At 36.0% G+C, this 13,089-nt stretch overlaps 1 protein-coding gene and 2 long non-coding RNA genes across 3 annotated transcripts; 1 reads left to right on the top strand and 2 right to left on the bottom strand.

Annotated features, from left to right (window-relative positions):
- Positions 1–1,176: 1,176 nt before the first annotated feature.
- On the top strand, positions 1,177–2,879 carry LOC125491260. Its single transcript, XR_007268207.1, has 2 exons — positions 1,177–2,402; positions 2,535–2,879. It is a non-coding gene; the product is annotated as an uncharacterized LOC125491260 (long non-coding RNA).
- A 414-nt stretch (positions 2,880–3,293) lies between these two features.
- LOC125491259 lies at positions 3,294–5,507 on the bottom strand. Its single transcript, XR_007268206.1, has 3 exons — positions 5,046–5,507; positions 4,355–4,510; positions 3,294–3,591 (listed from the first exon to the last, which is right to left on the bottom strand). It is a non-coding gene; the product is annotated as an uncharacterized LOC125491259 (long non-coding RNA).
- Positions 5,508–9,041: 3,534 nt separating this feature from the next.
- On the bottom strand, positions 9,042–9,959 carry LOC105386475 (extensin-like). The gene has a single exon (XM_038122320.2). It carries the CDS (start codon positions 9,957–9,959, stop codon positions 9,042–9,044), a length of 918 nt encoding a protein of 305 aa, XP_037978248.2.
- Positions 9,960–13,089: the final 3,130 nt, after the last annotated feature.

Below are 13,089 nucleotides of genomic sequence, written 5' to 3'. Positions count from 1 at the left end.
TTACGATTTAATGATTCGGGTGTGAAGATCTGCATGTGCATTATTAAATTTGGACAAGTGTACGCATGTTCTTTTTAAAGCATGTTTTAAATCAAAACTTGTTAAGTACTTAATCATAACTATTTGAAGTATGTACCTACTTACTTAAATTTTCATTAATAAAATAATACAAGTTTTTGAAATTAAGTAGTTAGGTAGTTTTTTGATGTTATTATATTAGATTAATGTTGTTATTAGTAGTCATTACTTATTAGTTGCAAATATTACCATGTTAAATCATTATTCCTAACCATTTAGGTATTACCTACCCATCTAGGTACCCGTTATTTAATTAAGTTAAAAAAGTTGTATTTTTTCAGTTATTGTTTAAGTAGGTATTAAGTTTAAGTTGTACATCCCTAAGATGGTATCTACTTAATATTTGTTATTTTATCTCATAAGGATAACTCAGATAGTTAAAATATATTCCACATTCCGTCTAGCATAAAATGTAGTTTTATTTTTAATTTTCTATAGATAGTGGTGGATAGGAAAGAAATGGACCCATTTTATCTTAGAAAATAAATAAAATTACTTAAGTTATGGAATAGTTCATTGCGATACGAGCGCGGAAAGTGGGTCATTACATTCGAGTACGCCTGTGTATCCACGGCACGCAGTGGAGTGCAAACAGGTACTACGAGGCTGTGATCTTCTGTACCAGTGCCATACGTTAACTTCATTTTAAATAAATAGTTTTTGTGGGAGATATGTGTTTACGTGAGATAGTGTGTAGATGTAGATATTATAGCTGAATAATGAGGAAGTTTATGCATTTTTTATTATTTGTAAATGGACATTTGTCTAAGGGACGTACACAAAGCAAGATACCTTTAATATGAAATATACCCAACAGTGGCGACGTAGTGTATTTACGCACAAAAATTGACGCGAAAATAAGTAGCGAATCTCGGGAACGCTGCTGAACGCTGAAAATTTACCCATCTTTAGTGAGGGATATATATATCAGCGTGCTATGGAAAGGGCTATGTTAGGCGTGTCCCTGCGGGATAGGATTCGCAATGAAGAAATCCGCAGGAGAACTAAAGTTACCGACATAGCCAAAAGGATTAGCACGCTGAAGTGGCAATGGGCTGGCCACGTAGCCCGCAGAGCCGACGACCGCTGGAGTACAAAGGTTCTGCAGCCTTACTCCCAGCGATTAATAGTCGCTATCCAAAAAAGCCAATTAAAACTCAGTTGAAAAATTTAGGCCGATTCAGTTGGTACCACCACCTCGGTTTTGACTGAGCCGCGGACCAGGGACAACGTAGAAAATATATCAAGAAACGACTAGTGATTATTTTTGAAACAGTAGCCGAAGTAAGCCGATATCAGGCCGATGTTGCGTTCCGTATTTCAATAGAGGTGAAAGAAAGAGATGTCGCTCTATAAAATTGTATAAGATCTTGTGTTTTTTCTCGCTCTGACAAGGAAAAAATTGGTGTGCGTTCGAAGTACTAGCGAAGCTTGAAATAAGAAATCCGGTAATCATCAGTCCATATTATGTTTTTATTTTTTCAATGTTAGTAAAATATTAATTAAAATACTTATTAAACACTAGGTTAAAGTCATCACTCATGCCATTTTTTACTTATTATTCACAAAAACTTAACTTTGTAAACGTTAAAATATGAAATTAGGGGCTTTTGAACGCATTCAAACTAAAAATCAAAATACTCTGTGAACCTGTGAAAACACTCCCTCAGTGTTGCCATTAGCGTACATTTTACACATTTGACGTACTATTTTAGCCTCCCATGTGTAATGTGTATATAATTGGTCCATGTAATGTACCATTTAAACTTAACTTCCAATATCATGATTATCATGTGTAAAATCTTTGTTTATGGACTATTTTACGTATTTTTTTTGGAATCGCAGCAAAAAAATTATTAACCACAATTAGTTACGATTTTGATTTTCTTGTATGATTATTTTCTCAACCAATATGATTATTACATGATTACAATGAGTATAAGTATATCATACATAAAACTGCGGGGTACCTACTCTGAAGGTTTTAGGACATTGTAACACTTTTTAAAATGCTATAATAAATATAGGTACGTTTCTCACGACTAAAATCTATTAAAATATAGTACTTCTGCTGACGAGCAGGTGCGAAAGAGCTGGAAAAGCTAAATTGAGTGATTTTAGTAAAAAAACAGCTCATGTACGGTTTTAACCCTAAATGTACGTTTTCAGCGCTGGATATGTGCGTTTTGAGAACTCCGTTGCGGCAACACTGCACTCCCTCCACTTCATTCATACAACATATAATAACAATGATAAAACAAAATTACAAATGGAATTTCCTTATTTAAATAGATATTTGTGCACTAAATACATAATAATATGACGTAAGTATAGTATTCTGATGGAGTGGTTAAGTTGCAGACTCAGATCGACTCGATTTATAAAATAGACCGATAAAATATTACGATAATTTGTTACAAAGTTATAGATATTAAACTATCAATCATTGTTTACAGAAAGAAGAAGAAGACGTTGCGTGTCACCGTATAGCCAAGGAAATATCTTGTGAAAGTTTTAACTCAAGGCGGAAATTTATTGAAAAAATACTCAACATAACCTACAATTACAGTGAAATACTGAAAATATCTTGTACCGTGATAATATTTCTGAATAATAAGTGCAAACCCATACTCTAAGATCGTGCTTTCAACCACATACTTAATACAATTCCATAATCATATCGAAATCCAAAAGTTCGTAAGTCGTAAGTGATCATAGTTTAGGTGTGTACTTATTAGACTCATGCATTGTAAACTCTACAAACGATTACTCGTAATGTATTAATCATATTAAAAGTTGAATGCGGCTGTTTTATTTTTTATTCTTTATGTTTAAAGCAGTTCTAAGAAAAAGCAGTAATAACTAGTAATAAGAGTTGTAACATTATGCATGGACCAAGTGTTTGCTTATGTTAAAAACACAATGTTATCATGTAAGTAAACCCTGCTTTAAACATAAAAAATGTATCTACCTAATCTTCATAAAGCAGATAATGCTAACACCCTGATTACACCACCAAGTAGAGCGGCCCGAGACAGTGTCCTCTGCTGAGCACTCTGTTATTGTGATCCACGGAATGGTTTAAAATCAGCCAAGAGTACTGTCTTGCCACTCTACTCAGTAGGTGATTACAAGGGTATTACATTGCAACAGGTAAAAGTTAGTATACAGGGCCTCAAATCTGCTAACGAATGAGGATATGGTAGGTATCCATATATTAAAAGTACAACTTACAATGTTACTTATACAATTTCTTCCATGTTGCAATGTTATCATTGCCGGACTCTTAAGAAGGAATACTTCCTATCAAGCCTTTATAAAGCAATAGTATCATGAATGACCTCTTAGTCAAGTGCAACATCAACAGGTAAATAATGAAATGAAACATGGTTTTTGCTGTATTTTGTGTTTATTAAGTATCATATATGAAATCACATCACAATTATTATCAGTGTTCTGAAATATCAAGCATAAGCTTCTCTTCTATTAGCTAAAAAACTGCTCTCTGATTATCTGAAATAAGATAGAAATATAGATTAATAGTAATTCTATAGGTTAGGATATAATAATAATATATTGTACAGTCAGCCAAAGAGATATGTATGCCACCCCAACGCAAGCCCTTAGATATTATGACAATTGATAGGTAATATTTATGTAACATTAAAAATAAGGATAACTAATATTAAGGTAAGTAATACTTAAGTTAGTAAATATTGATAAAATATTATTATTCCACCCATGAGGATTAAATTTTTGTTGCTGTGGTGGCATAAATATCTATTGCTGACTGTACTATCAAGGTATTGATACAACTTTATTTAGTAGATTTTCTATTCTATTCTGAGAGGTGGCGAAGCTCCTGTACGTGGCTCTCTTGAGTGGAACCTTTGTACATATCTCCTTAATTTTAGCTCAGCCAGCCTAGCTCTCGAGTAAAATGGAGCAGCAAGCCTGGGTGTTCCAATAGCTGAGATAGGCGTTCTGTTGGTCCAAGAATAGATAGTCTTGTTTCTGTAGTAGGTGGAGATTGAGCCAGCATAGGTATATTTTTTTAACTACAAAAGATACCCACCGCAGCACTACAGTTTAATCCTAAGGTACTTAGAAAACAGATGAATCAAATAATATTTTATAGATATAGAATCTAGATAAGCAAGCCAAGTAAATTATTTTTCATACTGTCAGTGCATCATAAAATTAAAGTGTTTGTGCTAGGGTAGTATTTCATATATTTTTTGCTACAAATAAATTGAAATCAGCTTAAGTGACTTACTCAGTAGCAGAATGATATGCCAATTTAGTTTCTTATGTAGGTATTAACTTCATAAGATCTTAATACAACTTGTTGTTAAGTACTTCACATAGGCACTTGAATATTTAGTCTTGGTTATAAATTCCAGTCTGGAGCCAGTTGCAACGCAGTAAAAACCTACAAATACCAAAAATTCTGGTTAGTAGGTATCATGGGGTTTAGGTTACAGACATTATGATAGTATAGGAAGGTTTATCTTATTATTATTAGTAGGTATATATTGTTAGCCACTGGACTTAGCTGGAGCGAGACCAAACATAGGTGGTTTAAACAAAGATAGGTGGCAGATTTTATGACACCTCTGGGGTGCCATAGGACTACAACAATGGTAAAAGAAGGTTTGTCTTTGTTTTGAAGGATATTTTCTTTAAGGCTTCTTCTTCATGCCTTAAGAACATGAGAGTTAAGGCGGTCATCCATTGGCGAGGCGACGGTATAGATTGTTGGCTTGTCGAATCTCGTTGGTGATCCATTAGCGAACCAAACAGTCTACTTTCATCATTGGCAAAGTCGTGGCGTGCTTTTTGTAACATCGTTGGAGGTTTTTAGACCGCGGACTTAGAGGTTATTGGAGGTTTTGCTCGCGAATGGATCATCGCCTTTAGTTGAAGAAACTTTTACATGTACCTCTATTATGTTCGTGGATACTCACCTTATTTGTTACGCTCAAATCAGCTAGTTTCATGAAGCTAAAGTCTTCAATCAAATTGTCCGTCAACTCCTTTAAATATGCTTTAAAATATCCAGGGAGACTGGTTTGCAATCCTCACGTATCCTCAGTAACTACTTTCACATCACTTTGTAGGTGTAATTACAGGCTCTTTTTCTTACAAAAATAGGAAAAATTAGCCATTGTAATGGCTTTGCGTTGCAAGAATAGGAACTTTTTTCAAAGAGGCGTTGAGTCGCAACTTTGACATATAATCTACTCTGTGTGATGAGCTCATGATGAGCTCGTGGTGCGAATTTCTAGCTTAGTAACGCTATAATTTTCACTGAACGGTTTGCGTGACGTCATAACACAATGAGCCGCAAAAATGTGCGGTGGGAGTACGATATTAGCGATTTTGTTGAAATCGATTCAGCCACTCATCGCTGGGAGTAAGGCTGCTGGAGTGGAGACCCCGTGTCGGCAAACGGCGTGTCGGTCGCCCCCCAACCCGTTGGTCTGATGATCTGCGGAAGGTAGCGGGAAGCCGCTGGATGGCGGGTGACCGTTTGGGGTGGCGTTCGTTAGGAGATGCCTATGTCCAACAGTGGACTACAGAAGGCTGAGAGAGAGAGAGAGATATATATATATATATATATATGTTGATATATATATGATGTGGTGAGGACTAATGGTAGGTGAGGGTATGAGGGTATGAGGGTTCATTGGAGTTCATGGTAGATATATGTCAAGGGACCTACTCACTCATCTGCCGGAGGAGAAATCTGGGGTGTAGGATTGGGGAATAGGGAATATCCAGGTATTTTTTATATTCTTATTCGATAGTTCTACATCGTTCATATTACAGTAAAAAAATAACTCCAAAAAAGTAATTTAACGTATTTTAAAGAACGTATTTTTTTTATTACCGAAATGACCAATTTAAGCGCTTAATACTTTGTGTGATGTGATACTTTCGTTTCACAGCTGTAACGTTTCGCCCCTACCTAGCGCCTGCCTACCTAATGGATTTACTAAGAAGATATTTGAAACTACAAAACAATAATAACTTGAGCCCTGACACCCTGAATGATTTCATATATAATTATTTTATCACTAAAAACTTTGGAAGGTTGAACGCAACCTCAAATTGGCCATGCTACCAATTTATGATATGTATTTTTTATAATTTATTTTGAAAATATAGACCATTTTAAGGAACTAATTTCGTTATTTTTGTATTTTATTCATTACAACTATTTTAATTTAAATTTTTTTTGGCCGGCTGAATGTATGTATGACGTCACATAACATTACCAGGGTGTCCACTCAGAATCCTCCAAAAAATTCCCTGACTTTTCCCTGACTTTCCATGACCATTTCAGAGATTTTCCCTGACCAGAGATGAAAATAAACAAAAGTTTAATTTGAAAATTTTTTGTGAAGTAAAATATTATGCCGAAAGAGACGAGAGTTACTCGGGCAGATCATTTGAACATGAAATTTAAAAAAAAAAGATTGCCACACACGTTATGCCGTGTAAATGGGCGGCTAAATAATGTACCTATTTAATTATTATATTATATTTCATTTTAATTTAATTTAATACCATTACTAACATAATTTTTTAAGTTCATTTTTACTAACAAAATATGGATCAATCCGAAATAAATGATTTATTATTATTATTTATTATAAAATTACATTTTACTTTTGAAAAACGTCATTTAAAGTTTGGAAACTCAAGCTGGATACACTGATTATTATTGCAAAAGTAGTTAATTTTATTTAAGCACACTTATTGATGGTAGGATTAGTACATGGTGCTTTGAAGAAATACGCCTCCTCATATATTTTTTTTCAAATGAGAGTTTGGAATCAGGTGGATAAAATAAACTTTTTAATTTGTGTATAAAACTTGTACTAGCACCTTGTAAAGTAATGTTAGGACCTTCAAACCCGAAATAACTCGAGTAAAGCGTGTTAAGTTTTGTAAATATCGTAATTAATTAAAATAAAACAAAACCAAAATCAAATATTTTCGTATGGGCGCGACGCTTTAAAAAAAAAACATTAGGTGCCGCGTGGAGGAAACGCTGCCGTATCAAATTATGAGAATTGGTGAGTGAAATGAGCGCCGATACAGCATGTCTGCAGTGTCTGCACCAACAATTTATGAGGGGATTTATTTTTCATCACGAACTCTTAAAACAAAAGTTCAGAATGGCAAGCTGAGTCACACTCTTTTGAAAAAAAATAATTAAGGGCACATCATTTTAGTATTTAACAAACTATGAACTGAGTCTGGAATCTGGCTTACGAGATTTTATTTTATGATTTACGTCTTTTACGTTTAAAATAGAAGAACAAAAATAATAATTAGTAAAGGAAAGAACTACAATTTTGCAAAAATATATGCTTTACTAGTCATTTTTCCCTGACTTTCCAGGTGGCCCATCAATTTCCCTGACTTTCCATGACCACATTGAGCTTCCCTGACTTTTCCCTGACTTTCCAGAAAGTGGACACCCTGATTACATATGCAGAATAGAATTTATCCTTGCCTGCGCCACAAAAAACAAGCAAGTGTCTCTTAACGTCAGTGAGGCAACAGTGAATGTCATTGTCATCTAACTCTAAAATCATAACATTGTTAACCCTTCACCTGTCGGCGGCCATTTTTCATATTTCATCATTCAATATCGTTATTTTCGGGATGCAGGAGAAAAATACCACAATTTGTATATGTACTACATACCTACTTAATATATTATTTATTTAGATAATATCACGAGAAGTGATGATTCGGCCAAAAAAGTTTAGACCATACGAGTTATGCGAAACGAGTTTTGGTCAATAAAGATTAGGGAAGATGAGGGGAACCCAGTTAGGATAATATAATATGTAATTCAAAATTTATTTAGGTGATTCTTTATTGCACAAAAATAAGAAATAAATGTACAAAAGGAGGGACAGGAGGTACAGCAAAACTAGTACAAAATATTATTTATATTACACTAATAAATTAAAATAATACGCTTCGTTGATCATTTTTACTATTTAATAATTTTTGAATAACGTGCCTCATTGAGGCGAATCGAGCACCAGGTTTTATAAGGATATAAAGGTCGTTTGGCAGCCGATTTAACAGCCGATATCATTATTATATTAGATTATTAGATTATATGCCATCCTTGTCGTTTTTTTTACACTTAGTTGAGGTTAAAGCAACATAAATATAGTTCACATAGGCAATATCGCTCACTTAAATACGGCAGACCAGTAACACCTTTAGAGAAGGCGGGACATAATATGTGAGCTATTTATTGTCCACCTTATAAAGGTTGGTCGTCAGCCGAGGGGTTAAGCTTTGGGCAAATTTCGAGAGTCAGCTTTTTCGAAATGAACCGATCTTGTTGCCATCGTAGTATCCGCTGGTTTATTATTTATTCGTGGTAGAGTTTCAAAACAAGGTAGAAAATAAATCTTCTTCTTGTATTGCCTCTCCACCATTGGAAGTCAGCTCTTTGCAGCGCTCTGTATTCTTGGCTAGTTTAAATATTTCTTCCACGGTTTTTACACCGGTTCACTCTTTGATATTGCACAGCTACGTCAATTTCCTCCTTCCAGACCTTCTCTTTCCTTCTACTTTGCTCATTTATAAATTAAATCAATTTTACTACTTCTAACCTCTCTGTAACAAATGTTGTTCAGAAAGTTAGCATGGCCAATTAGACAACAGTGAGTGCTTGTAATTTAATATGAACTTTATACCATAGCAATAAAGCTCAAATTGACTACGTTTTACTTACAAATCATTTGTATCGGAAAAAGAAAAGGGCAATTTTTAGGGGTTTTCCAGCAATAATTCTAATTTTTCTCCCCGTAAAAACCATCCTTGAACTTCAATGAACATTTAAAAAAAAGATTTGGCCAAATTGGTCGAGGCGTTGTTGAGTTAAATGCGCTTACCAACACATTTTGCGATTCATTTTTATATTATTGATTGCTATCTCCTTGGCCATCATGTGTTTCGTCCTCAGTAGTAGGTTCTGTAGTGGGTTCCGTAGTAGGTTCTGTAGTGGGTTCCGTAGTAGGTTCTGTAGTGGGTTCCGTAGTAGGTTCTGTAGTGGGTTTCGTAGTAGGTTCTGTTGTGGGTTTCGCAATAGGACATACAGTAGTGGGTGTAGTAGGTTCTGTAGTGGGTTTCGTAGTAGGTTCTGTAGTGAGTTTCGTAGTAGGTTCTGTAGTTGGTTTCGTAGTAGGTTCTGTAGTGGGTTTCGTAGTAGGTTCTGTAGTTGGTTTCGTAGTAGGTTCTGTAGTGGGTTTCGTAGTAGGTTCTGTAGTGGGTTTCGTAGTAGGTTCTGTAGTGGGTTTCGTAGTAGGTACTGTAGTGGGTTTCGCAATAGGACATACAGTAGTGGGTTTCGTAGTAGGTTCTGTAGTGGGTTTCGTAGTAGGTTCTGTAGTGGGTTTCGTAGTGGGTTCTGTAGTGGGTTTCGTAGTAGGTTCTGTAGTGGGTTTCGTAGTAGGTACTGTAGTGGGTTTCGCAATAGGACATAGAGTGGGTTTCGTAGTAGGTTCTGTAGTGGGTTTCGTAGTAGGTTCTGTAGTGGGTTTCATAGTAGGTTCTGTAGTGGGTTTCGCAATAGGACATGGAGTGGGTTTCGTAGTAGGTTCTGTAGAAAATATTGTTGACAATGTCGTCGTAGGTTTTGAAGTTGTTGTGGTTGCTAAAGATGTTGATAGCGATGAAGGTGGCTTGGGCCGCGGAGTTGGCACTTGTTTTTGCATGATCGCCTTCATAATACTTAATGGTACCCAGTGGCCTGGCATTCGTGCCTCTATGGGGTTGGCGATGTATATCAAAGGATCTTTTTTGGGGTCTGGCCAACTGCAGCGCGATAGAGTGGCCATGCTCACGATGAATAGTATTAGAATTCTGGATTGCACTGTTAAAAAAAAAATGGTATATTAAAAGGTTAATAAAAAACATTAAATAGGTAAATGGTGGTATAACTGGCATGTGTCAGTAACTGGCAATTTGACTATAAAACTAAATATATTAAGCTTTTGGCTATAGTAAGACCATCTTTGATGTGTCTACAGCAATCTCCAATCATTCATTGCTATTACAGTTTAATTCTACACCCCTTGGTGGGTATTTTCCGGCGCTAGAAATTATCTCAGTCAAAGCGGTGAAAATCGTCAAAAAAATGCTCCTGTGTTAAGTTTTTATTAAGGAGACACCAACATTTGTATGGCCTGTTTTTGTGAAAATAAATAAGTCTTTTTATAAAGTGACAATAACAAGGAAGTAGGGAAAGGTCTAAACAATATCATAATAGCCCGATTCACTGTGATTTTGGTTTCTTTCGAGTTATATTTGAGGGTGCTAGTTACTGAAATGTAATTTATATCTTCACTTAGTAACTGGCACCCCCTGCCAGTTACTAATATTTTGGGTTTTGTAATTTTAAGCTATTTTATGCCTTCTATCGACAGAAAATACGATTTAAAGTGCACTGTAAAAACCCCCAGTGTCTAGTTAGCTTTGTTTCAATAACTGGCACGGGGCTGCCAGTTACTAATTTGCATAGATTTTTCTAACGCACCAGTAACTGGCACTTACTGGTGCGGTAAACATTTCTTTCATGTTTCTTTTCAGAAAAATCACTAAAATCAAGGCAATCATCGTCAGCAGTCTGTAATTGTCCACTGCTGGACCTATCCCAAGCAGTGACACTGCACTCTGTCCTTGATCTTCCTCATCTAGCCACCGGCCAGCTGAATAAGGTCGTTGGTCCAGCTAAAGGTATCCCCCGCTACGCTAGCCTGTTCGTGATCTCCACTCTAGAGCTGGTTTGCCCCACTGGCCATCGGTTCTTCAGCAGCTATGGCCGACCCACTGCCACTTGAGCATACTGATTCTAAGAGCTATATCGGTCGATTACCTCATTTCTGATATGGTTCTTCAAAGAACCACCAAGCTTAGGTCTTTCTAATGCCCACTGATCGGTTTTGAATCGTTGAACCAATCCAACCACGTCTTACCAGTAAGACGCACTAACTGAAGACCTTGGCCTTCAGGTTTTGATGTGAAAATTTGTCAAAACTTCCCCTATCATATCAGTCCAATCCAGTAACATGTTGAATGCACCTTGCAGCTTCCTTTTCGAAGTTCCTTCTGCCTAGTTGAATAGTTTGTCCAAGGTAGACATAATAATATTGTTGCTACACTAAGGCCGCAAAGCATTTTACTGAGTTTCTGCAGATTGCCACTGTGATAACATGAAATGGCGATGTGAAAGGTCCATCGTCTTGAAGACATTTCCAATGCATTGGTAAACAGCTTCGGGATATAATTTAACTCCCCCCTGTCTCCGTCCCTGTCCTGGACTTAGAAGGCATCTCATCTCAACCCCTCGATATAACGAGGGGTTTCCATAACTGCCCAGGTCTCGATGTAATCAAAGGCTTTCTCATAGTCCTTGAAGAACTTGATAGTAAGACGGTTCGTGATGACCTTATACAATAACTTATACATGACTTATAAACAAAATCGGTCTATTCTTCTTTAATAAGATAAGGTCTTATCATCCTTCTTGAAGAACAACACCAAGTTCTTGCTCCACGCCTCCAGTGTTGTGCCAGTGTGAAAAAGCGAATTGAAAAGCTTCTGAGGCTGTTCAAGGATAGTAATAGCTTTCAAAAGCGCTGTACTATCTCCGTCTTTACCCAGAGCTTTGTCCTTTTTTATCTGTTTGAGGACTATCTTAATCTTACCTCTTTCGACGTCTAGGAAATCGTTAGTGTGGTGGCGTGTTAATGGAGCTCTGTAATCAGTGAGCAAGTGAAGCTAAAAGCCGTAGAAACCTCCAATTTCCCCATAAAATTTCAGATTAGAGGCAAGTATACTACCGTCAGCAGTCTTCAACTTAGCCAGGTCACTTCTCCCAAGCTGCTGAATGAATACATCAAGGTCAACAAGCATTTGCTTTCTCCATTTCCGTTTCCAAATCCAAGGGTTTCTCGATTTGTTGCATTTATATGGACCCACGATTCGTCGCATACTTGTACTGTCATTTTGTCGTAGAAGTCGACCATTACAACGGTGATTTTGAGTCTTACCGGTACAGAACCTAGACAGGTACATTACCTAATATCAAATATATTATTGATTTTAGAGTACTTATTGACCTAATTGCATGATTTTTTAAAAGGTGCCAGTTACTGAAACATCATGTGACAGTTACTAATTTTTACTGCCAGTTACTAGGTTTTTTGGGGGTAGTGGATATAAACTTCATTAAAATCGAATATTAATCATATATCTTTACCATTTATGCCTATAATTGTTCGTCATCTTATTGCCAGTAATTCGAGCCTACCAGTGCTTAAATCAGGCCAATACTTTATTTTTAATATATTTTTTTGTGTTGCTAGTCGCTTAAACTGCCAGTTACTAGTACTTTTACCCTACCTAGTTTTCTAATACAACTATAATTTGCTGTAGTATTTATTATACAATGTTATTTGTTGTCTATAATATTGGCGTACCCTGGGCAGTCAAGAGCTGCTGTTGATGATGATCTAGTGTTAGTCACCGACTACACCGACAGACTAAGAAGAGGAAGTACTTTGAAAGATTATTTTCTCAAAAGCTTAAGTTTTTTTTAAAGAAATCACACATATTGAGAAAATGGTACGGTAAAGTTAATTTTGCAAGAGAAGCTATAATTTTAAACCTAACCCAATTCTACACAAGTACACGATTAAAAACTTACTTTTGAGATTCGTTTCTGCAGTTAATTAATTCTTGTGTAATATACCTACACAGTCTATGAAAAACCAAAACCAAATAAAACTCATTCAGTCAGTTAATTAGCTAGTCCAATTATAATTACAGTAGGTACCTAGGTAATTACTAATTACAACAAGATATTTTTTATGTTGCGTTTTATACCTGTACAGATTAATCATAATCTTTTCTAGCTGGGTACATCCGATCCGATGCAATAGATAGGTAGGTACTTACTTAATACGA

Source organism: Plutella xylostella, chromosome Z, assembly GCF_932276165.1.
Source record: "Plutella xylostella chromosome Z, ilPluXylo3.1, whole genome shotgun sequence".
Lineage (NCBI taxonomy): Eukaryota > Metazoa > Arthropoda > Insecta > Lepidoptera > Plutellidae > Plutella > Plutella xylostella.
The sequence above is the reverse complement of the archived record's forward strand: the minus strand, read 5'-3'. Positions and strand labels throughout refer to the sequence as shown.

Coding starts and splice junctions, on each gene's coding strand:
- LOC105386475 (XM_038122320.2), bottom strand. CDS start 9,959: ATGGCCACTCTATCGCGCTGCAGTTGGCCAGACCCCAAAAAAGATCCT.